This window comes from Heptranchias perlo, chromosome 2 (assembly GCF_035084215.1).
Source record: "Heptranchias perlo isolate sHepPer1 chromosome 2, sHepPer1.hap1, whole genome shotgun sequence".
Lineage (NCBI taxonomy): Eukaryota > Metazoa > Chordata > Chondrichthyes > Hexanchiformes > Hexanchidae > Heptranchias > Heptranchias perlo.
This window is the reverse complement of record NC_090326.1, coordinates 97,756,110-97,780,439: the sequence shown is the minus strand read 5'-3', so window position 1 is coordinate 97,780,439 and position 24,330 is coordinate 97,756,110. Positions and strand designations below refer to the sequence as shown.

The following is a 24,330-nucleotide window of genomic DNA, read 5'->3' as shown; positions in this document are numbered from 1 at the left end:
TTCCCTGGGCATTCATATGAATAATGGCCATTTTGGCACGAGGACACCAGCAAGTAGTCAATGCCTGCGGCGAAGGAGGGGAGGAAAATAGGAACTCTGTTCTTCCTCCCTTTTACCCCTGAATCCAGTTCTGCCAAGGTCACAAACTGATAGTGTCGGTAACCAGCACTTATCAGTGCTGTTCTTGAGTTGATCACACTAGCTTCCTTTGATAACTCCCTATCTTTTTTTTAATCCGTGCCCCGCAGCAATTTGTGAGAGATCAGAGATTAAGCAGAGTGGAAGACATTAAACTTGTGTTCCTCCATTCCATGGCATTATGTTTTGAGCCTCCAAGATACTATGCCGCCACCCTGCCCTGGATGTTCTGTTAATGATGCTCAGTGGGGAGGGGTGTCGCAATATTACTGTTCTATGTAGGTGGGGGTTCCATTATTACTACTGGAGGGAGGATCGACGTTGCTGTTTTGGAGGGGGGGTCTGATATTACTGTTTATTGAAGAGGGGGTTTTAAGTGTTCCTGTATTCAAGGGAGGGGGGTTATGTATTCCAGGATTCAGATCTAGCTTTTCAGTGAAGAGTGGTGAAATTGTTGAATATTTTTGGAAGGCAAAGTTCCGTTCCTATTGCTTCACAAGGTGGAGGTAGGGGGCAGGGCAATTGGTTCAATCTCACAGGAACATCAATCATTTCAGATTGTCTGGCATGGGTGAATTGCACTGCTCCGGGTTTGGCAGGCGCAGCCATTGCAAGGGTTCAAAGTATGAAGTGGAGTGGAGTGCTGTGTGTCGAGAAATTGGGATGTCAAGAGGGAAAAAGGTCCAGTCAGCAAAAAGAAATGGTGGGGGGAGTGGGGGAGAGCACAATAAGAATTCATTGGTTTTCTGAAAGCTACAGCAGCCAGGGCATGGAAGAAGTTCTGGAATTTGTGGGGTTATACTTCTCTCTTAGCTGTGGGGAGGTCGTTGAATATTCTCGGGGAGGGACCAAGCTGGAATTTGAGTGGGGAGTCGAGCTTGGAAGGGGAGTCCTGCGGGCTGATCCTCTCTTGGAGCGAGAGCGCAAATTAGTTTCAGTCAAAAGAGAGTTTTACGTTTGATTTTTAAATATAAGATACTTTTAGGATTTTTTGCTCATATTTTTCAGTTCAAAATGTTTACCTTTCATCCACAGATTATGATCCTGTGAGAACTGCTCACACATTCATGCACTGCCACCCAATGTATTTGTACTGGAACAGCGCACTGAGTCTTATGGTCAAAACACAGTACGGTTGCCACCACTTACACTGTCTCTGCTTATCCTGGACAGCTGCTTATATCGGGCAAATGGCGCTAAGCATTTGCCATCACCGTAGGCGTTGCTTAAACCACATTAAGAGTGCCGACTATTTCGGGCAGGTCAAGCAGCTGTTCGCACCTCATTAAAGTGTGATTACCTGTCATTAAATCCTCTCAGTCAGCCCCACCATCTTCAGTACCCCATCGCCCCCACTGTGATTGCTGCTTACAAAGATAAAAGACCAGAGGTGAAAGTGACCAGCCTACTGCGTACTTTAGCCCTGTGCAGTTAGATCAAACAATCCCTTAATTGATAAATTGCTTGTTCATTGCAGACCACTTTGTGTCCAGCATTCTTTTGTAAGCTGTGCAGTAGCCAATTTAAAGTGACTACAAATTCCCATAAAGAATGGCTGGACTGAACACTCATTCGATTCAACATTGAATATAAATCTGCCAGAGCAACTCTGGTTCATCTAACAGCTAAACTCAATCCTATTTAGAGACTGGAACTGTTTGACACAAACCCATTTTTTTTATTTGTTCATGGGATGTGGGCGTCGCTGGCAAGGCTGGCATTTATTGCCCATCCCTAATTGCTCTTGAGAAGGTGGTGGTGAGCTGCCTTCTTGAACCGCTGCAGTTTACCTTTCATCCACAGATTATGATCCTGTGAGAACTGCTCACACATTCATGCACTGCCACCCAATGTATTTGTACTGGAACAGCACACTGAGTCTCATGGTCAAAACACAGTACGGTTGCCACCACTTACACTGTCTCCGCTTATCCTGTATTGAAGGTTCTCCCACAGTGCTGTTAGGAAGGGAGTTCCAGGATTTTGACCCAGCAACGATGAAGGAACGGCGATATATTTCCAAGTCGGGATGGTGTGTGACTTGGAGGGGAACATGCAGGTGGTGTTGTTCCCATGTGCCTGCTGCTCTTGTCCTTCTAGGTCGAGGGTTTGGGAGGTGCTGTCAAAGAAGCCTTGGCGAGTTGCTGCAGTGCATCCTGTGGATGGTACACACTGCAGCCACTGTGTGCCGGTGGTGAAGGGAGTGAATGTTTAGGGTGGTGGATGGGGTGCCAATCAAGCGGGCTGCTTTATCTTGGATGGTGTCGAGCTTCTTGAGTGTTGTTGGAGCTGCACTCATCCAGGCAAGTGGAGAGTATTCCATCACACTCCTGACTTGTGCCTTGTAGATGGTGGAAAGGCTTTGGGGAGTCAGGAGGTGAGTCACTTGCTGCAGAATACCCAGCCTCTGACCTGCTCTTGTAGCCACAGTATTTATATGGCTGGTCCAGTTAAGTTTCTGGTCAATGGTGACCCCCAGGATGTTGATGGTGGGGGATTCGGCGATGGTAAAGCCATTGAATGTCAAGGGGAGGTGGTTAGACTCTCTCTTGTTGGAGATGGTCATTGCCTGGCACTTGTCTGGCGCGAATGTTACTTGCCACTTATCAGCCCAAGCCTGGATGTTGTCCAGGTCTTGCTGCATGGGGGCATGCACTGCTTCATTATCTGAGTGGTTGCGAATGGAACTGAACACTGTGCAGTCATCAGCGAACATCCCCATTTCTGACCTTATGATGGAGGGAAGGTCATTGATGAAGCAGCTGAAGATGGTTGGGCCTAGGACACTGCCTTGAGGAACTCCTGCAGCAATGTCCTGGGGCTGAGATGATTGGCCTCCAACAACCACTACCATCTTCCTTTGTGCTAGGTATGACTCCAGCCACTGGAGAGTTTTCCCCCTAATTCCCATTGACTTCAATTTTACTAGGGCTCCTTGGTTCCACACTCGGTCAAATGCTGCCTTGATGTCAAGGGCAGTCACTCTCACCTCACCTCTGGAATTCAGCTCTTTTGTCCATGTTTGGACCAAGGCTGTAATGAGGTCTGGAGCCGAGTGGTCCTGGTGGAACCCAAACTGAGCATCGGTGAGCAGGTTATTGGTGAGTAAGTGCCGCTTGATAGCACTGTCGATGACACCTTCCATCACTTCGCTGATGATTGAGAGTAGACTGATGGGGCGGTAATTGGCCGGATTGGATTTGTCCTGCTTTTTGTCGACAGGACATACCTGGGCAATTTTCCACATTGTCGGGTAGATGTGCCAGTGTTGTAGCTGTACTGGAACAGCTTGGCTAGAGGCGCAGCTAGTTCTGGAGCACAAGTCTTCAGCACCACAGCTGGGATGTTGTCGGGGCCCATAGCCTTTACTGTATCCAGTGCAATCAGCCGTTTCTTGATATCACGTGGAGTGAATCGAATTGGCTGAAGACTGGCTTCTGTGATGGTGAGGATATCAGGAGGAGGCCGAGATGGATAATCTACTTGGCACTTCTGGCTGAAGATGGTTGCAAACGCTTCAGCCTTGTCTTTTGCACTCACGTGCTAGACTCCGCCATCATTGAGGATGGGGATGTTTACAGAGCCTCCTTCTCCCGTTAGTTGTTTAATTGTCCACCACCGTTCATGACTGGATGTGGCAGGACTGCAGAGCTTTGATCTGATTCATTGGTTGTGGAATCGCTTAGCTCTGTCTGTAACATGTTGCTTTAACAGGTGACAGAACAGTGGAGAGATGGAGGATGAAGATTCCCTCTGTGGGGGCCAGATTTCATCCGTGCACTATATACAGTACTGTACTTTGTTACAAATATAAACTTTGTTTCCCATTAAACTCTGCAGGATACAACATTTGAAGCAGCTAATCAAATTCTGAAACAGTTGCAATTTTAAAATGTTGTGGATCTGAATATGAATGTAGTAGGTCTCCATCGACCTACTCGGAGGAAGAATTTCATTGAGCAGTTTCATGGGTGATATATGTGAATTTCCTGCTTACACGGACATGCCCGCTATAAGTGGTGGGGATGTACCAGTAAAGGGCCATGCACCTAACGTTACCGTGACAGGCATTTAACACAATTAATGCCAATCACAGCACCACCTACACGTTTAAAATAATTGTTCCATACAGAGCCTGACGTAGGAGTTTTTAATGTATTATGAAATAGAATGTTTCAACCCACTCAGCATTTTTAACACATAACTAGTAGATCTCCCACGGCATTGCTCAGGGTGAGTCCTCTGCTCACCTGATGTTTGCTGTTTGTGTCACTGTAAACTCTCTCTCTCAGTGCCTCTCATGTCTCTGTCTGCCCAATCTCTCTATCTCTCTCTCTCTAATTCCCAATCTCTCTCTGTGTCCCCCGACCCTCCCATCTCACTCTCTCTCTGTCCCCGAACATGTCTCTTTGTCCTGCCAGCTTCTGTCTCCGTGCCTCCCTCATTGTGTGTATATGTGGCCCTCACATTTCTTTCCGTCCTAATATCCTTCTCTGCCTCTTCCCAATCTCACTCCCTCCCCAATTTATCCCTCCCTCTCTCCAATCTGTGCTTCCATCTGTCACCTCAATGTCTATATTGCTGCAGTGATCCAATGTCTCTGTGGCCCTGTAAAAGGCAAGGACCTGGTCTCAAGCATCAACCAGCATACTTCTGTAACAGCAGGATTGGTGTGACAAGCCTTCCAATTCAAAATACTACTTTATTTCCTCCCCCCCCCCCCCCCCACCCTCCCTGAGGCCTGACTCATACTGGGGTACAGCCTCACAGGCACAAACAGCCCTCCGGAATCTCGCTAAGTGTCTATTCTTCATGTGTGAACCAAAACTTGGGGGGCATTACCAACAGGTCAGATTCTGTTTTCACCTGAAGTCCTTTCACAGGCAATGCATACAAATACACATGTCCAATAGGAAACAGGAAACTTTGAAAGTTGGCCCCTTCCCCTCAGATTAGCTAGCTTGGTTTCAAACTGGTAATTGTCTGTAAGGCTCTTTGGTTTTATAAAGCAGTACTGATGATGAAAGCTAATTCTTCAATTGCTATAGGTGATTTTAATTTTAGTATTTTTGTTTGTATATTCTAATAGCACAAGGAACTGGTTTAGACAAGTTTGCCCTTGCCCAGCTGACCCAGCTGTTCATGACTATGAAACTGGAGTGCCGAATTTATGAGGTATGTAAGATATTTTTTGACTATTCGTCTTGGCTCATTGCAAAACAGATTATTTTTCTTATTTATTGCAAATGGGGAATCAAGACCAAGTGTAGTCTTCAGGTGAAGCAGGGTTAGAGAGAGAGGATTAATTGGACCAGGACATGCAGACATAATTCAGTCTCCATTTTAAAGTCATACATTCTGAAGAGTTTAAATTTTTGGCCCACTCAGACCACTTCTGGAGGAAGGGATGGTCTTCACTTGAATTGAAGAGTGACATTGGGCCAGAATTTGCTGGAACGGGGCATCTCGCATGAGTTGGATTTTTTTTTTCCCTTACCCTTCAGCTCAAAAATCTTTGCACCTCAAATTGCTGGAAATGCGAGTTGATAAGGCATGGAGAGGTCAATGGGGCATCTGGGACCTTGGTGAACGAGGGGACCAACAGTCTATCTCCTTAACCAATAAAATTTAAGGATGGAGAAAGAAACAGGAACGACCAAGGAGGAATATGAGGAATTAGAGTCAAAGAGAAATAAAGAGAGGGGAAAAAAATTGGATTAAGAGAGAGAGAAAAAAGAGACAGAAAGGAAAAGTAAGAAAAATTTAAAACATTATCTTGGTTGCTAAGATGAATAAAATGGTTGGGAAAAGTTTAAACTAAGGAAGCAGGGGGGAAGGAATAATAGTATGTACTAATTATTAGGAAGGAGTCATGTGAATCTAGTAAGAAAGATGAGGAATGATATAAGATGTGTTTTTCCATGAATGCCAGGACCATGAGAAAAAAAATGGTCAGTTAGAAGTCATTGTAAAAAGAGTGCTAATAGTTATCATGGGAGCTAATGAAATCTGGCTTAAAGAAGAGGATGATTGAGGAACATTCTGCAGAGCTATGTGTACTTCAGAAAGAAAAATAAAGGGGGTGGATAGCACTGCTTATCAGGGAAGGTTCATATATTGCAGAGGGGAATAAATTGGGGAGTTGCATAGACTATTTGGGTGCATCTAAGAAGTGGAAAATGTTACAAGTTACCACAAAATGAGATGGAAGTGGGTACACTGCTGCGGGAGGTCATAAAAAGATTAATGCTAAGGCCTCAGTTGTAATGGTGGGGGATTTTAATCTCACTATCATAGAATGGAACTTATAATGGGGACAATCTGCATGTGTGAGGGAGTTTATTAAAGTACTTCTCAAATCATTTCTTGGACAGAAGGTGAGGGAACCCACAAGGAGGAGGCAGTATTAGATTTACTCCTAACGAAGAGGGAATAATCGGCCAAGTTGAAGTAAGGGGACATTGAGGTCTAATGATCATAAAGTTGTTAATTTTAAGGTTGAAATGAGAACAGAAAAGATTAAGTTGTATTTCAGGAGAACAGACTTTGAAGAGATGAAATAATGTGTGAAGGGAATAAAATTGGAAGAACTATTTGAAGGGAAGGATGGGGAGGAAAAAATGGAAGCGCTTTAAGGAGATTTTTCTTCTATATTGCAGAGGCAGTTTATCCCAGAAATGAGTTGAGGATAAAATAGGAAAGTAAAACCAACATGGATAAAATAGGAAGTTATGGAAGATATTAGGTAGAGAAATGCAGATAGAGCAGAATAGGGAGAGCTACAAAATCAAACAAAGGAATGACAAGAAGCTAATCAGAGAGGAGAAGAAGGAACATAAGTGAAATACAGCAGAAAATATAGAGGACAATAATTCAGTATATTAGATGGATGAAGAGGATCATTGGACTGTTTACCAGTGGCAGTACGGAGGTGATGACTGAGGTCAGGGAAGTGCCAGAATTTCTGGCATTATTTTGTGACTCCTTACCACTGAAAAAGAGGGGAGATATTCCTGAGTATAGAGGAGTATAAATCTATGTTTGCTGAAACCAGATAGTCTAAACCCAGTTTCTAATTGGCACATCTACTGTGCAAAACGAGCCATGATTCAGCAGGTATTGGTATGGTATTAGCAGCCTCATTCAGGATGACCAGTGTAAGAAATGGAAAATGTACATTGGGCAGTAGGGCTGCTCTTCTGGGGTTACAGCTAAGATAGGTTGGGCAGTTTAGAGGGAATTTTACTTTTCATCTGGCAAAGGCATACCTGACGTGGAAGTACTTGATGCTGACACTGGTATTTGAGTTTTCCACTTATGCACTTGGCAGCCTGCAATTTTCCATCCATTAAAATGATGGGATGGAAAATCCCAGGCTGGCGAGCACAGAAGCAGCAAACCCCAGCCTGAATGTTTAATGTGCAAAAGTGTTTTGCTCCCCATACCAAATATTTTTCACTTTAAGGAACCTCTTTCCCTCTCTCCACCCACCACCCCTCTCAACCTGACAAAAAAAGCTCAAAAATATACTTAATATCTCTTGGCTGTTCCTTCCACCCTTCCGTTTACTGACACCGTATGGCTACACACTAGGTGCTGCAAGTATTTAGCAAAATGGATGGATACTAGGTATTCATCATTGAGCCATCAATGGGGTGGTGCTTTTCAATACTGTCCTTAATATATTGCATTTGTAGTGAATTCCTTTGTGACGTTCTGAGGCCCCATTCACAATGTGGTATTCTATGAGGTTATACGCTGCCAATACACATGTGAGATCTGTTGTTTAATGGTGGCGACAAAGCAGTGAAGGTAAAAATTTAATGAGTGAGGATGGTTAGTGCAATGTGCAATTCATCATCGAACACTTGGTATACTCTATGCACTCCAGTTCCCGGTATCAAGAAAATTGTTCGATTGAAATGTTGCTACATGGGAATATTTACGTCTTATTGAGAAATGTGATATTTAAGTCCAACTACTGATTTTTATAAATATTTTTCATAGCATGTAGTGACACCTCTTCGATGTGTGGCAGTTATCTAAGCCTGCAGCGCCCCATATTAAGCTTATCGTGAACTTATGTTACTTACCAAAATTCCCTTTTCTCAATGAGTTTCCACCTATTTAAGAGACACTTCGAAAAAAATCTGATCAGCATACAATTATTTTGTTAAAATTGTTACCTAAAGCAATAGAGGATATTGAGTGTCTAGTAGAAAGAGGATTGTCACCAGTTGATTTGACCTAATACTTTGTGTGACACAGACACTTTTGGTATAGAAATAAACTAGTTCTGGTTCTCAACAGGGCCCCAGCCTTCCTCCAAAGTATCGGGTAAAATCATTTCTCACACCAGGACGTTCGGTGGAAAGCCTGGTGGATGAACATCTCTACAGCAAAGTTAAGAATGCCCTGACTGATCTTCTTGGAGCGAGGAATTACTTTGCCTCCCGTGTGCTGACACCATATGGCTATACATTAGGTACTGCAAATATTTGCCAAAATTGTTGGAAACTAGATGTTCAGCATAAACCACGTGTGTTATGGGTACATTTGTGTAGGATTTTGCTTTAGAATTGCAAATGTTACACCCTTGTTCAAAAAAGGGTATAAGGATAAACCCAGCAACTATAGGCCAGTCAGTTTAACCTCCGTGGTGGGGAAACTTTTAGAAACGATAATCCGGGACAGAATTAATAGTCACATGGACGAGGGTGGATTGATTAAGGAAATCCAGCACGGATTTGTTAAAGGCAAATCATGTTTAACTAACCTGATATAGTTTTTTGATGAGGAATCAGAGAGGGTAAATGAGGGCAATGCAGTTGATGTGGTGTATATGGACTTTCAAAAGGCGTTTGATAAAGTGCCGCACGGTAGGCTTATCATCAAGATCGCAGTCCATGGAATAAAGGGGGCAGTGACAACACGGATACAGAATTGGCTAAGGGACAGGAAACAGACAGTAGTGGTGAACGGGTGTTTTTCAGACTGGAGGGAGGTGTACAGTTGTGTTCCCCAGGGATTCAGTGCTGGGACCACTGCTTTTCTTGATAAATATTAATGACTTGGACTTGGGTGTACAGGGCACAATTTCAAAATTTGCAGATGACCCAAAACTTGGAAGTGTAGTAAACAGTGAGGAGGAGAGTGATAGACTTCAAAAGGATATAGACAGGCTCGTGGCATGGGCGGACACGTGGCAGATGAAATTTGATGCAGAAAAATGCGAATTGATACATTTCGGTAGGAAGAACAAGGGGAGGCAATATAAACTAAAGGGCACAACTCTAAAAAGGGTACAGGAACAGAGAGATCTAGGGGTATATGTGCACAAATCATTGAAGGTGGCAGGACAGGTTGAGAAAGTGCTTAAAAAAGCATTCAGGATCCTGGGCTTTATAAATAGAGGCAAAGTATGGAAGTCATGATGAACCTTTATAAAACACTGGTTCAGCCACAACTGGAGTATTGTGTCCAGTCCTGGGCACCGCACTTCAGGAAAGATGTGAAGGCCTTAGAAAGGTTGCAGAAGAGATTTACTAGAATGATTCCAGGGTTGAGGGACTTCAGTTACGTGGATAGACTGGAGAAGCTGGGGTTGTTCTCCTTGGAACAGAGACGGTTGCGGGCAGATTTGATAGAAGTATTCAAAATCACGAAGGGTCTGGACAGAGTAGATAGAGAGAAACTGTTCCCATTGGCGGAAGGGTCAAGGACCAGAGGGCATAGATTTAAGGTGATTGGTAAAAGAACCAAAAGTGACATGAGGATAAACTTCTTTACACAGCGAGTGGTTAGGATCTGGAATGCACTGCCCGAGGGGGTGGCGGAGGCAGATTCAATCATGGCCTTCAAAAGGGACCTGGATAAGTACTTTAAAAGGAAAAAATTCGCAGGGCGGGGGAATGGAACTAGCTGGATTGCTCTTGCATCGAGTCAGCGTGGACTCGATGGGCCGAATGGCCTCCTTCCGTGCTGTAACCTTTCTATGATTCTGTGCCTCCAGCATTAATAAATCATACACTAGTAGAAATATATTTGAGAAAACTTGTCTGCTACCCCCTCCTCCAAGTCTAAATAGTGTATTGGAAAATAATTAATGGTTTATTTATTTTAAAACTCAGTAAGTTGGGAAAAAATTGAATAATTTGTGTGAAAATACCAGAAAAAAGATAAGTATGAATCCAAAGATCAGCTACCCCCCCCCCCCCCATTTTTGACTTAAAAATGTTTTTTTTTGTGGTGAACTAAATTTACTTTCAGTATTAGGATATGGCCTTCAGTGATATTACATTTTTATTGGTAAATAAATACAGGATGTTTTCTCCCCGTCCTGTCTTTTAATTTGTACTGTGCCCATAATTGTATACAAGCCAAGAGGATGGGCAGGTGATCTGCTCCCAGGCCTATGCCAATACTGCTCTGTAATCAGTCAGAAAGGGGTTTGTAAGAGTGAGGTGATTCCCACTTTTTTGTTTCTCCCCTTTCCTTGCTTTGAGAAAGTGTTTATCCTCTGCTCAGTGGCTGTCCTTTATATATGAGCTCAGCAACATGTATCCACATGCTATTCAGCTCTAATGTATTGCAACACTGCATTGCCTCTTAATATTGTATTGATCAGCTCTATAGAACAAGCTTACAGCTAGGTTTTAGTTTTATTTTTTCAGGTAAAAAAAAATATATTCCACTTTCAGATGCTGAGATTAAACTGGATGAAGAAGGATATGTGCTTCCTGCCTCCCGGCGTGAAGAAGTATTCAGGAGGTAAGAACATTAATTAGAATGAATTAATGAAGCTGTTGTCAATCAGATAATTTTTTTATTTATCAGTCAGAATGCAGCATAACAATTGGGTACAAATGGGGAAAATTGCAACAAGGACAAGATCTTTTCCTAAAATTATCCCTGATGATGATTGACGGGAGATGGAAATTGTACTGGGATTGAACAGAAATGTTGCAGATTTCCTACAGCCTAATGTGTGCTCCAGCAACCATAGTTTGTCCTGTTTCATTTTCTGCATACAATGGACAATGTTCCAGCTGATTACACACTCTTGCAGAATTCTACTGGCAGGAGAGAAGTGAACCCATGTAAGTCTACCCTGCTACGGTCTATTTATTTTAGAGATGTATTTGGTCTGTTAGGGTTTCTATTACCAAACAGTCAGCAGTGCTAAAGACAGATGGGTGTGTGAAGTTTTTCTGCTGATGTGCACAACTTTTGGATTGACATAGATTGCTGGAATTTCCGTGGGGGTTCTCCCAATTGTCCTCTGTAACTTGGGTTGGACGTTGGCAGAAACACTGTAAATGGTCATTATGCCATTTCTCCAGGGTCTCTGCTGAAGTTACGGCTGTCAGTCAGGAGAACCCCTGCAGAAATTCTACCCCATAGTGTTGAGATGCAACTTGAGTAGCTCTTATGGTCCTGATATAAACATGGAGGGCTGGCTTAAGAATTAACATCTCTTGTGCTTATAACCACTGAAAATCCAGGTGTATCCGAGTAGGCTATGCTCATCAAGTTCACTGGTCTGCAGGTCGTGCAATCCAGTTATATTGATAAATGTCCAAGAGATGGATTTTCTCTGTATTCTGCTTAACAACACTGCAGCATTTCATCCCTAGGATGTAGAAAATTCTGGTTAGATTGCCATTCTTCCGTCAGTCTTTCTAAGCCACGATGCTATTTGTTCGCATCAGCTTGAATCGCCATTGTGATTACCAAGCTAACTGGCAGAATGTAAGTCGAGTGGGTTTGCATCCCATAGCAAAGATATGTAGACAGTATCAGTTGATCTCTGTGGTGTTATGGATTTGTTTTCTCCAAGAATAAAAGGACACCATTTATCCTCTCGTGTCCAGTTCTGTCTATGTTGGCCTGCAATTATTTTGGTTGCTGCTCACCTTTTTAAATGTGGAGTTAACTCTGTAAAGGATGGTGTCATCAGCACTAATAGCATTTCAAATAGAATCATCAGGTTGTCGATGAAGATGATTGGTACAAATGTCCTTCCAGTGGATGAGGATTTAAATGAGTAAAGTGGGGGAAAGGAAATTGAAAGATCATATTCATGGGGGATTTCAACCAACCTAATAAACTGAAATGTCCAGCTGATCTAGAATAGGAGCTAGTAAATGAAATGTAGGGCTGTTTTCAGACCTATTTTGTTGGGCATGCCACAAAACGTAAGTCAGATCTCAACTTGATAATGGTAAGTGACCCAGTGGAAGTAAAACAAACTCTACAAAAGGTGAGGGGAACCACTTGGGGAAAAAATATAAAAAGTCAGTCAGAGGAGCGTGGAGGGAACTAGAAAGCTGTGGAAGCCGAATAGAATAGTAAGAAATTCTTCCCGATAATAACTAGGGTTATCAAAGAAGAATTGGGATCCCTTAAGGATGTAAACGGGTTCAAAATTGAGGATGATCTTAAAACAACTAAAGTACTAGATGGTTACCTGCTGGAAGTATTCACTTAAGAGACTAGCATCATGCCACCCATTATTGGAGAGTCTGCAACTAAATTTAATGACTGACCTCACTTGAATGGAGGTCTTAAACAGCCTCAACGTGCTGAAAATCAGGGACAGACAGTATATACCTGAGGCGCTAAGTGAGACTGGAGATGAAAGGGCAGATTTTCCTCATTAAAGGATTACATGGGCACAATACGTAGAGGGAAATTGGTTGGGACGATTGCACGTCGAAACGGAGTCTATTAATTTAATTGGGTGAAAAATCATGCAAGCTCTGTTACATGTGTGCAATCCTCCTTGCCCGATTTTCCTCAGCTATGCCCAGGCAATCCTTTATACCCAAGCGAAATAAGAAATATTTCCCCAAAAAGTGCTAGCAGTCTTCACGAGTGAGTCAATAAATACTTAATTGGTAATAAGGCAAGGTGGTATCTATTTTCAAGCTCTATGATGTAGTGTGCCTGAAATTCCAAAAAGTTTTCTGTAAAGTTCTATATGAAAGGCTGCTGCATGAGCTTAAGGCAGTAGATAGCCTAAGTAAAACTTGGACATGAACAGGTATTGGCTGGAAGAGAGGAAATAGCAGGTACTGATTATATTGGGCTGGGAAGATGTACTGAGTAAAGTGCCCCTGGATTTGGTGCTGGAGCCCTTAATGTTTCTAATATACAAACAATCTAGATTCAGAAACATAACAAAAGTTATCAAATTTGCAGATTATACAAAATTAGGAGCAGCCAAGGAGCTATAGAAGGACCTAGAAAAATTTTGTAATAAGAACAAAATGCTGGAAAAGCTGAGCAAGTGAAGCAGCATCTGTGGAGAAAGGAACAGTGTTAACATTTCAGGTCAAAGATCTTTCGTCAGAACTGGAAGATGTTAAAGTTTTTAAGCAAGTACAGAGCCAGGGGAAGGGGTGGAGGAAAGAACAAAAAGGGAGTCTGTGATAGAGTATAGGGCAAAAGTGATTAAATGACAAAGGATGATGGTGCAAGGCAAGGGGGGTGATAATGGGACCGGTTAAGAAACAAAAGATCGGTCTAGATTAGCTGTAAATGGCAACAGCAGAACCATTACCAGCACTTGCTGTCTGAAAAAATGATTTCAAGTTATGGAAATCAACGTTGAGTCCGGAAGGTTGTAAAGTACCTAAATGAAAAATGAGGTGCTGTTCCTCGATCTTCATTGGAACAGTGTAAGAGACTGAGGACAGAGAGGGAGTGGGACGGGGAATTAAAATGGCAAACAGGGTCATGCTTGCAGACAGAGCGGAGGTGTGCAGCAAAGCGATCACCCAATGTAGAAGAGACCACATTGTGAGCAGCGAATACAGTATACTAAATTGAAAGAAGTACAAGTGAATCTCTGTTTCACCTGGAAGCAGTGTTTGGCGGCCCTGGACGGAGGGAACGGCAGTGGTGAAGGGACAGGTGTTGCATCTCCTGCGCTCACGCGGGAAGGTGCTATAGACAAATTTTGTAGTGGGCAAAAATATAATAGATATATGTGCAAGGTATCATGCATTGAATGGAAGAACGGGGAACATCCTTAACGTACTGGCCAGGGGAGAGGCGGAAAGAGACCTGGGAGTGAGGTGGACTCGACACTTACCGTGACTAGTCACTACAGAGCAGCAATTAAAAAACAAACAATGTTGAATCATATCGCGAAATCAGTAGAGTGCAAGCCTGAGAACATCATACCAAAGCTGCAATGTGCTCTGATCAGGCCAACCCTCGAGTGCTGCCTTCATTTCTGGTCAATGAGACACAAGGGAAACAGCCAAGTGTTGAAAAGGATGCAGAGAAGGCCTAGAAGCCTAATCCCTAGTATCAGGGGAATGAGTTATGAGGAAAGGTTAGCCAAATTCATACTCTTTAACCTTGAAAGAAGACTATAAACAAAAAAAGACTTGCATTTATATAGCGCCTTTCACGTCATCAGGACGTCCCAAAGTGCTTTACAGTCAATGAAGTATTTTTGAAGTGTAGTCACTGTTATAATGTAGGAAATGTATTACCATATGAAAAGCTGCAAAAACACCAAGTGCTATTCCTGACTCATTCAAGTGCCTAACCTTGCAATTGTGTCACAAGTTGACCAAAAACATAATGGAACCGAGATAACAGGTTATGATTAGGATGTTATAACAACTTCTCATTCAGTAGAGTTTCCATGAATTTTTGACATGTTTCTGTTGAAAGCACTATAAATGAATTCTTAAACATAATTGACTTTGCTTTAATATTATGTCCAACATGTGATGTAAATGAGTTTATTCTCCAATTTGGTATGCACTATTCACTCGTGTCCCATGGTATCAAAATCACTTTATATGGGGTCAGTTATGCCATTCCTCATTTAGAAGTGACATAGCATAAATGCATTTTGAGTTGGTGATATTCCGTGGTAAAAATGTTTGCAGATGACAGCAATTCTAAAATTGTACAGACACAATTCTAAAAATGACAATTTTTGAAAATAAAAACAAAAGGTTAATCTCATTCACTATGAATTCAAGTTTTTTTTAATTTTGTGGCCACTAGATATTTGGTGTCCCTCTTGAACCATGTCTGTGTGGACATAACCGTTGGAGATCTTTGTGTAAAACCAAGTTATACCACTAGATGGCACTTGTGTGGTTTTTTAAAAAAGGTTCTGTAGACTTAGTCACTGTCCACTTTAGCAACTGCTTATAAAAAATATACTTTTTTTTCCTGTATTCTGCATTTACACATTACTGAATGTCTTTACAGATCAGCTATGATCTAATTGAATGGCAGAACAGGCTCAAGAGGCTGAAAGGCCTATTCCTGTTATGTTTTGTTATGTTTCTTCACACTATCTATATACCAATTAATAAAGCAGTAATGTTAACAGTAAGTTTTATATTTCCTCTATCCATTTGATCATGTGTCTAGAAATACTGCCTGTTTTTACATTAGTGTAAAATTACAGAAATGTTAAGTGCTCTGTACAGGTAGTTTTTTTTTCCTTAAAGGACATCACAAATATTAAAGGTGGTCTACCTAAACTAATGTATAGTTTATCCCAAAATAACTGAAGTCAGATGTCACAGCCACTATCATGTGGTGCCCACTAGCTTTGTGAGCTGGCAGACACTGCATACCAGTACGCTAAGGTCACCCAAGCCACGTATTAAAGATTGAAATACAGGCAGAGATTTTAACTATAGCTCTTGAATTTCTGGAAGATTTTTTTTATTGTAGGTTTTGCTTGCCACACATGCAGTACTTGTAATGAGAGACGCACCTCATATCTTCACTGATGGTTCATTGTTAGCACCCAAATTTTACAGAAACCAGGAAAGCTGCTAATTGCTTTGGAGTTTAATGTATTAGTCAGATTAAGTGATGTGAAGTAACACAATCATATCTTCCATTTGTTTTCATTGCAATTCGTCACCCAGTGACAATTTTAAGTCAACAGTGCATTAAATTAAATCCTCATTCTCATTTTAAATCCCTCCATGGTCTTGCCCCACCCTAGCTCAGCAATCTCCTACAGTCCCCCCCCCCCCCCCCCACCATGCTCCAGATCTGACTCTGGCTTTGTATTATCCTACCACTCTCTTTGACCCTATTCTCTAAACCTCTCCACCTTTGTAAAAAAACCTTAAAACTAAACCTTGGAAAGTTTTTATGTTAAAGGTAGTGTATAAATTAAAGTTGTTATTGAAACCATTTTTGTTATGTATACTAGTCATCTTTTAATCTTTCTCAGAATAGCACTATGCATTGATGACCAGAAGAGGTTCTCTGTAAACAGTCGCAATCTGCTTGGAAAAGAAACTATCAAACAGAGGCAACTGCAGCTGCTGGGCTACGATGTTGTACAGGTGGGCTTAAGGTTTGGATACCACAACTTGGGAGAATTATAAATGACTTATCGCATGGGGAAAAAAAAACAATTAGAACATATACAGACTGCAGCAGTTCAAGAAGGTGGCTCACCACCACCTTCTCAAGGACAATTAGGGATGGGCAATAATTGCTGGCTTTGCCAGCAATGCCCACATCCCATGAACAAATAAAAAAAATACTTGAATATATGGCTATAAAATGCTTGGTTGGCAGCAATTCCAACCTTCAAAGCTATCATCTAGAGACAGCCTGTGATTACATTTAGTGTCTTGCGTGAATTCAAGCGTATGTTTTTGAACTATGCAAACACTTTTGTGCTATCAATTACTTAAGTATCCTTAAGCAAAATGTGAAAACCTGCAATTTGTTTTATCCAGATTCCATTCTACGAGTTTGACAGGCTGCAGAGCCGTGAGGAGGTGGTAGAATACCTTCACAAGAAGATCTTTCCACACAGCTACAGACTTGCTTGGTGAAGAAAACAAAATGAAGAGCCAGTTAACTTCCATCTGAGAAGCCCACAATGCTAGCAATAGAGAGTATACAATCGTGGATACCCTACAGCAATATTTAATATTTTTAGTTTCTTGAATACCATATAAATCCAACAACTACTGAAAATAATGAAAATGTAGGAGACTGAATGGCAATGTCAAGGCACAAAATGCATTTTGTTTAAAGTCCTGAAATACTATTAGTTGTGTATTTTATAAATGCCGTTATGCAGAGACTACTTTTTAAAAAAATGAATCCAGTACTAAATTCACATTAGTAAAGTACATTATTCATATCCACAAATTAATATGATTTACCTTTTAATGTCCAAAAACCCACAAAGTTAAAGTTTTGAGCAGAACAAATTTGGCACAATCTGTTGAAGGAGGTGGTGCAAGGTTGAGTACTACAACCAAGACGTTAGCTGATTGGTTTCAGTGTGCACAATAGCAGCTTTGACTCCTGGTTAACACTGTTTCCAGTACTGATGGACCTATCTGATTAGCTACACCATGTGCACAAAAGTAGTTGCATAGTTCAGTGATTGATTGAAATTTGTTAGAAATATTAATCTTTAAAATTGCGTGAACTTTTATGGCCTTATTACACCAACCCTTCAGTAGCTATTGGCCAGTCGGCCCATCGTGTCTGTGCCGTTGAAACATTTGGTCTGTAGGCCTGTAGGTTACGGCACTTCAAGTGCACATCCAAGTACTTTTTAAATGAGTTGAGGGTTTCTGCCTCTATCACCCTTTCAGGCTGTGAGTTCTAGTGCCCCACCACCCTCTGGGTAAAACTATTTTTCCTCCGCTCCCCTCTAACTCATCTACCAAATACTTTAAATCTATGCACCCTGGTTATTGACCTCTCTGCTAAGGGAACTAGATCCTTCCTATCTACTCTATCTAGGCCCCTCATTTTGTACACCTCAATTAAATCTCCCCTCAGCCTCCTCTGTTCCAAAAAAAAACCCCAGCCTATCCCATCTTTCCTCATAGCTAAACTTCTCCAGTCCTGGCAACATCCTCGTAAATCTCCTCTGTACCCTCTCTAGCGCAATCACATCTTTTCTGTAATGTGGTGACCAGAATTGTACACAATACACAAGTTGTGGCCTAACTAGTGTTTTATACAGTTTTAGCATAACCTCCCTGCTCTTATATTCTGTGCCTTGGCTAATAAAGGAAAGATCAGTTTATTTTATTTTTCACAATGGCATGAAAATCATTTTCTCTCTGCATTAGTCTAATTGGGCCATAAACCTCCTGAGTCAAGGAGTGGGAGTTGACTTGCCCAACTCTGCAACTTCTACTTTAAGATAGCTGTGAAGATGTGCATGTTACAATGGTCTAGCACCAACTCCTATAGGGTAAATAACCACTTACCTGCAGAAGCACAGCTGAGATCACCTGTATAATTCTGTATGTTTTCAATTATGTAGAAAAACCATTTCTATGGTTAAATCATGAAAATCACCAAAGAATGTTAAATAAATTAGACATATCAAATGAATGGAATGAAGTAATTTATTAAGGAAATGCAGATTGCATTTTGAATAACCATCACATGCAAGCAGTACAGCATACTGCTAGAATACAAAAAAGCAATGTTGTGTACATTTACTTCAGTGCCAACTATGTCCAATAATACTTGAACTTATGACCATTAAGTGTTTTAAAACAACCCAGTGTCTTTGTAGTTAGTAACTGGGAGAACCTTCTGGAGTGACTCAATAGAAGAGAGAATTATCAGAATAAACACACATTACTGTCCTAGAAGGTAGTTGGATACATTTATTACAAAGTTTCCTGCTCTTCAAACCATTATTTACACCAGTTTGTAAATAATTTAAAAGTTCTCTAGATTAAATAGTAAAAACTGGAGAGGGTGATTCCTTACTATTATAATCCTCCATTATTTCCATAAAATCAGTCAGCAAGAGCAAGGTTCTTTGATTGAAGTTTCTCTAGTTCCTGTGAGATATTTGTTTCAATGACGTCACACTGAGCCAAGTAAGTCTGCAGCCAAAAAAGGAGAAATTTCATGCTTCACTATAAAATGTAGAGGCTTTTTATATACGTTTGATGGAGGCCATCTAAATCATTCTACATGTTTTGCAGGATATTTCTTACTATTCCATTTTTTAAAAAAAAGTTGTGATTTTTTTGAATGAAGACAAAAAATGTCAAACGAATCAGTTTGTACCCTGGTTGCCAAAATTATATCAGAGGTTAGACCTCTTTAGCATTAACGATAGTTTCTTTTTTCCAGATGCTAGGAATGTCAGTTCAGGTGGAACCACTTACACGAGCTGGCAAAACTGCCACCAGAGGTGCCCCAGATCCTGACCACATCCCAAACCCTAGGGATAGGGTCATTTGCATAATATGGGCAGGCACCCCCGCCAATTCTGGCAGCACTGGGGATGTTTCCTGGTCTGGCCTAAGTAGCCAGTGAATGAATTTCAGTTGCTAACTCGCCACTTCCCTAGTGGAGATAGATTGTCATCCGGTTACGGCCACTGCATGGTGAATACTTAACGTTTGCTATACACTGGGCAGAACTGGTGGGACATCTGGGTGAGCCTGGCGTCCTGCCTCCAAATGAAATATCTTGACAAGGGACACTGTTAAAAGAAGTACCTGCGCCCGTTGGAATTTATCAGACCGGACACAAAAGGGCGGAAATAAGTCCTGCCCCAAATTTCCCCTCCCGGCCCTAATATAATTCCAAATGGAAAACGGGTCTCAAATTCTAGGCTATGATCTGCTAGCTGAAATATATTTAGCAAAGTTATGAAACCTCATGCAACACTTCAGATATGAAAGGACAAGTTTTTAAAATAGCCAATTTTTATTGCATGTCCAGTTTGAAATAAAGTGCATTATATTTGTGCACTTTTTTCAGTGTGATCACTAGAATCCAATGTTTTAAATTTCAAAACATTGGATTAATTTTGTTCTTGAAAGGGGAGGGGCAGGAAAGAGATGTTACAAGCCTATATTCTTGGTATTTAGACTAATTCATGGGTTTCTTCAGCAGCTTACCCGTACTAGACAACCTTCCTTTTATGGAACATTTGAACTAGAATTTTAGCATGACTGAGGGAGTTTCCACTTGTACCAAAGCTAATGTAGTTTAAATCTCAAGTCTCTGGAGAGAAGTGGGACAAGACTCCAGGAAGTGGATCGTTTCACATCACTTGGTTGTGGCACCACATGGAAGGTAATTCCATTGCACTATCAGTCTAGATTTATAAAGTCCCTTGGGCCTCATGGGCAGTTTTTAAACTTGTCTGCAGTTAACAGTGGAGTTGCTGCCACCCGAACGCTCTAAATATTTAAAGTTTAACCACTGTGATTATACAGTTATGTAGAGCAATCTCGTGCCATTGGAATTTCCAGCCAGGAAATATAAACTAGGTATTGCCTAGGCAGACCCAACACTGCAGCTTCCAGTTTCAGATTGGTAAATGCAGCATTAAATTTGAAATATCCAGACACTTGGACTATTTGATTATGCATGTTGGGATGATTGGGAATTTACATTTAAACCATTTACACACATGCTTCCAGGTAGCAGAATTGAAGTGAAACATATTGTTCGCAGTCTGAATTGTAGATGTTTTTAGTGATATGGGCTACAGGAGATTTAGCTAGCAACATCTGTAGGATGAAAATTGAGGTTGCAATCTAAGATAACTTGAGGATTCTGCTATCACTTAAATAAGATGCCTACTACACTTAAAATACGCAGTATGGTTCTGGGTCTGACTTTCAAAAATCACAAGATAATTACAGATAAGGACGGCCATTTGGTCCATCTTAGTTCATTCATCTAGAATGATGCTAAAGTCTGCCCATTTCAGTATCTAATTGTTTCTTAAATGATTCCAGGTTTCTCACCTCTACTATATCTGTCTGTAAGTCCATTCTATGAGTTGAAAACTCTGAGGAAATTCCTGATATCAGTCCTAAATTTACCTTTTACTAGTTTGAACCTGTCTCCCCTTTTTCTACTCTTGCAATCTGAAGTAATGTTCCAGACTTTCCTTTAACTATTACCTACCTCCAAGGTCACCTCTCAGATGCCTCTTTTTTCAGGCTGACAAACCCATACTTCTCCAGTCTTTCCTCATGCCTCAGTTGTCTGACACCAGGGAATCAGCCTCATGGCTCTTCTCCACAGTGACTCCAGCACCTGAAACCCTCCTTTGTTTATCAGCGACCAAAACTGGACACAGAACTCAAGGTGTGGTCTGACCATAACTGTATACTAATTTCTCTACTGTTCTGGCTATGTAGCTCAACATTTCATTGGCTTTGTTGATAGCTGCTCTGCATTAGTTGGACATCCTGTATATACATATCACTTGCACATGAAATTGTGAATTCAGAGTAGCACTTTCTGAACAAAGCAACATGCAATACCTAGTCACAATCACCTATTGCTGGAGAAAGATATTCCTTAAATCTCCAATATGCAAGAAGACAGACACTCACCTGTACGTTCTTTACTAGACCTTTCCTCCTATGTCTGCAGTCACTAAAGTCATCAGGCAAACTCTGAAAATAAATTTGAAATGTTTTATTTATAAGGAATAAGCAATTCAAACTGCACAAATCTGAACTATAGTGCTGTTTAAAATAAAATTAGTTTGGAATTTCCTGAAACAGAGGGGATAATCCAGTATGGTACGTGGTCTTCTCATCAAGTTTGCTGAAGATTATGTTCCAGAACTTTTCAAACATACGTTCCTTCAAACTAGGTTTTCATTCAATACTAGCTGCGACAGGAACCAAAGTAGCATTGATTGCATCTGGAAGAAGTATAAAACTGAAGACCTCTACCCAACGTGCTTCAAAAAACGAAGATCCTTTTCTCATATGTTCATCGTACATGATGAGTAGCTTTTACTCATCAGTTTCATATTTTCCAAGAAAATTCCACAATTTCGAGTTTGTTGAGTAACAAGCATGCTCTGTTTAGTTTAAATGCAAACAAAAAAACAATACAATTATATCAATCTGAGATCACAATTAACAAGTAAAAACATCTCATACCCTGCTGAATATACTGTTGGGGCAAATTATATGACTTCTGTATTCATGTATAAATTCAATCTAACATTTCTACATCAATCAACTAAAGTTAAATGGCAGGATTCATTGCAATCATTTTGTTAAATATCTTGGTTGCAATTACCTAGAAGGACTTTTTCTTTAAGAAAGTCACAAAATAGTGTATTTTAAAAAGCACTACTTTTATTACTGAAAAATAATCAGATTAAAAAACACTAACAGTAGAGGAATCCTCTGAAAATAAAGTGCAATACGTGATTTATTGATTTACTGAGTTGAGGATTAGGTCTTCCTTTCATTATCTCAATCACTTTCCTGGTTTCACATAACATTTATATCCCACACACGAGCCGAGACAAATCATGGGACATGAGTCAGCCATTCAGCCCCTTGAGCCTGTTCTACTAGATCATGGATGATCTGTACCTCAACTCCATTTACCCACCTTTGCTCCATATCCCTTGATATCGTTATGTATCAAAAATATACTGATCTCAGTCTTGAAAATTTCAATTAACCCACACCCTTTTGGGAGAAGAAAGTTCCAGATTTCCACTACCAATTGTGTGAAGAAGTGCTACCTGACTTCACTCCTAAATGGCCTATTGTTCTGGATTTCCCACCACAGAAAATAGTTTATCTACTCTATTGAATCCCTTTATCAATGTAAAGGCCTCAATTAGATCTCCCCTCAACTTTCTAAACTCAAGGGAATACAAGCCAAGTTCATGCAACCGGCCCTCATAATTTAACCCTTTAAGCCCTGGTAACATTCAGGTGAATCTGCGCTGTTAAAGCCAAGGCCGATATATTGGAGAAATGGTGCCCAAAACAACACAGAACTCCAGATGGGTTCTGACTAAGGCTCTGTACAATGGAAGCATAACTTCCTCATTTTTGAATTCCAGCCCCCTTGAAATAAAAGCCAATGTTCTATTAGCCTTTTGGATTACTTTTTGTACCTGTGCACTAGCTTTCCAGAGACACCTAAATCCCTTTGCTCCAACACAGCTCCTAGTCTCTCACCATTAAGAAAATATTCCGATTTGTCTTTCATAGATCCAAAGTGGATGACATCACATTTTCCCACATTGCACTACATCTGACAGTTTTGCCCATGCACTTTGTCTATCTATATCCCTTTGTAACTTCCCGCTCCCATCTACACAACTTACTGTGCCTCCACAGATCCAAACCAGTTTTGTACTACACAATTAAAATTTTCACATGAACCTACACAATTAAACCGATACATGGATTGAGAGTGGTACGTGTGCTTCCCTCACATGACATATGTTTTCAATTGTCGAATCATCTCCATTGAAATAAAAAAAGGTGACATTGTAACATGGTATAAACCATATTTAAACGTAGACAAATGCTACATAACTAGAGATATTTAACAAGGCTCAGACCTGCACTTATTTACATCCTCATTTTACTTTACTGTATTTTGAACACAGAACAAATAGGAAATTGATATACACTTCAAAAATAAATTCCAGCAAATCGCAGTGCATAAACAACTGATTACAGCACCACTAGTTCAAATAAGTTAGCTCTTTTGGCATGCTACAAAATGTGAAACTTGACAAATATATTTTCTGTATCTTGTCTTGGATTAAAATTTGTTGCTAGCTCATGCTCATAACTGATCCATTTCAGTTTAAGAAAGTTTTACTATCAACATGCAAGTGCTTCAAAAATAATTATACGGACGTTCTGGATTGACCATTTTTTTGAAAAAGCAGGATTTTGAAATAAGGTGTTATCAAAAAGTTGTGTATTAAATTTCTTACAGAAATAGAAAACATTAAAATTTAACCTGTCAATGCATACTAATGAGAAAAAGCTCAATATTTTTAGCAAACCCCCAAAAAACAGCAATTATATGAATATCCCATTTATATGCAGTTGTGGATGTCTGTCATTTTCTCTCTTACCCACCATAGCATCAATCTGTTCAATGAACTTCATACACTGTTCAGCTGTGCTCTTCACCTTCTTCTCTAACTTGCTTAATGCAGCAGATTGAAGGTCCCGGGCGAGGAACCCCTGGGCGATGAGAGAAAAAAAAATCTCTTCTCAAAATTCTTACCCAAGGACATCATGTTCCACATATCCGATACTGCAAGTTGAACTAAAACACTTACCATTTCAGGAAACTCTATAAAAAAAATGCTATTTAGGCTAGTGGAATGGCATAGCACATTGAACACGAGCATACGATGCTACAGAGCGGCAT

General features: G+C 40.7%; 2 protein-coding genes across 3 annotated transcripts in view; one reads left to right on the top strand and one right to left on the bottom strand.

The window, feature by feature from the left end:
* Window positions 1-18,516, top strand: part of fastkd3 (FAST kinase domains 3) — a 24,906-nt gene extending 6,390 nt beyond the window's left edge. For both annotated transcript variants that reach the window (XM_068004664.1, XM_068004672.1), the window contains exons 3-7: window positions 5,228-5,313; window positions 8,449-8,623; window positions 10,839-10,908; window positions 16,370-16,484; window positions 16,887-18,516. In XM_068004664.1, coding sequence (XP_067860765.1) covers window positions 5,228-5,313; window positions 8,449-8,623; window positions 10,839-10,908; window positions 16,370-16,484; window positions 16,887-16,985 — 545 coding nt within the window. In that variant the 3' untranslated portion in view covers window positions 16,986-18,516. The remainder of the gene's footprint in view (window positions 1-5,227; window positions 5,314-8,448; window positions 8,624-10,838; window positions 10,909-16,369; window positions 16,485-16,886) is intronic.
* Window positions 18,513-24,330, bottom strand: part of bag1 (BCL2 associated athanogene 1) — an 18,174-nt gene continuing 12,356 nt past the window's right edge. Inside the window, exons 5-7 of the mRNA XM_068004686.1 lie at window positions 24,033-24,140; window positions 21,507-21,569; window positions 18,513-19,022 (exon numbers count right to left, since the gene is read on the bottom strand). Of these exons, the coding sequence (XP_067860787.1) occupies window positions 18,933-19,022; window positions 21,507-21,569; window positions 24,033-24,140 (261 nt within the window). The 3' untranslated portion in view covers window positions 18,513-18,932. The remainder of the gene's footprint in view (window positions 19,023-21,506; window positions 21,570-24,032; window positions 24,141-24,330) is intronic.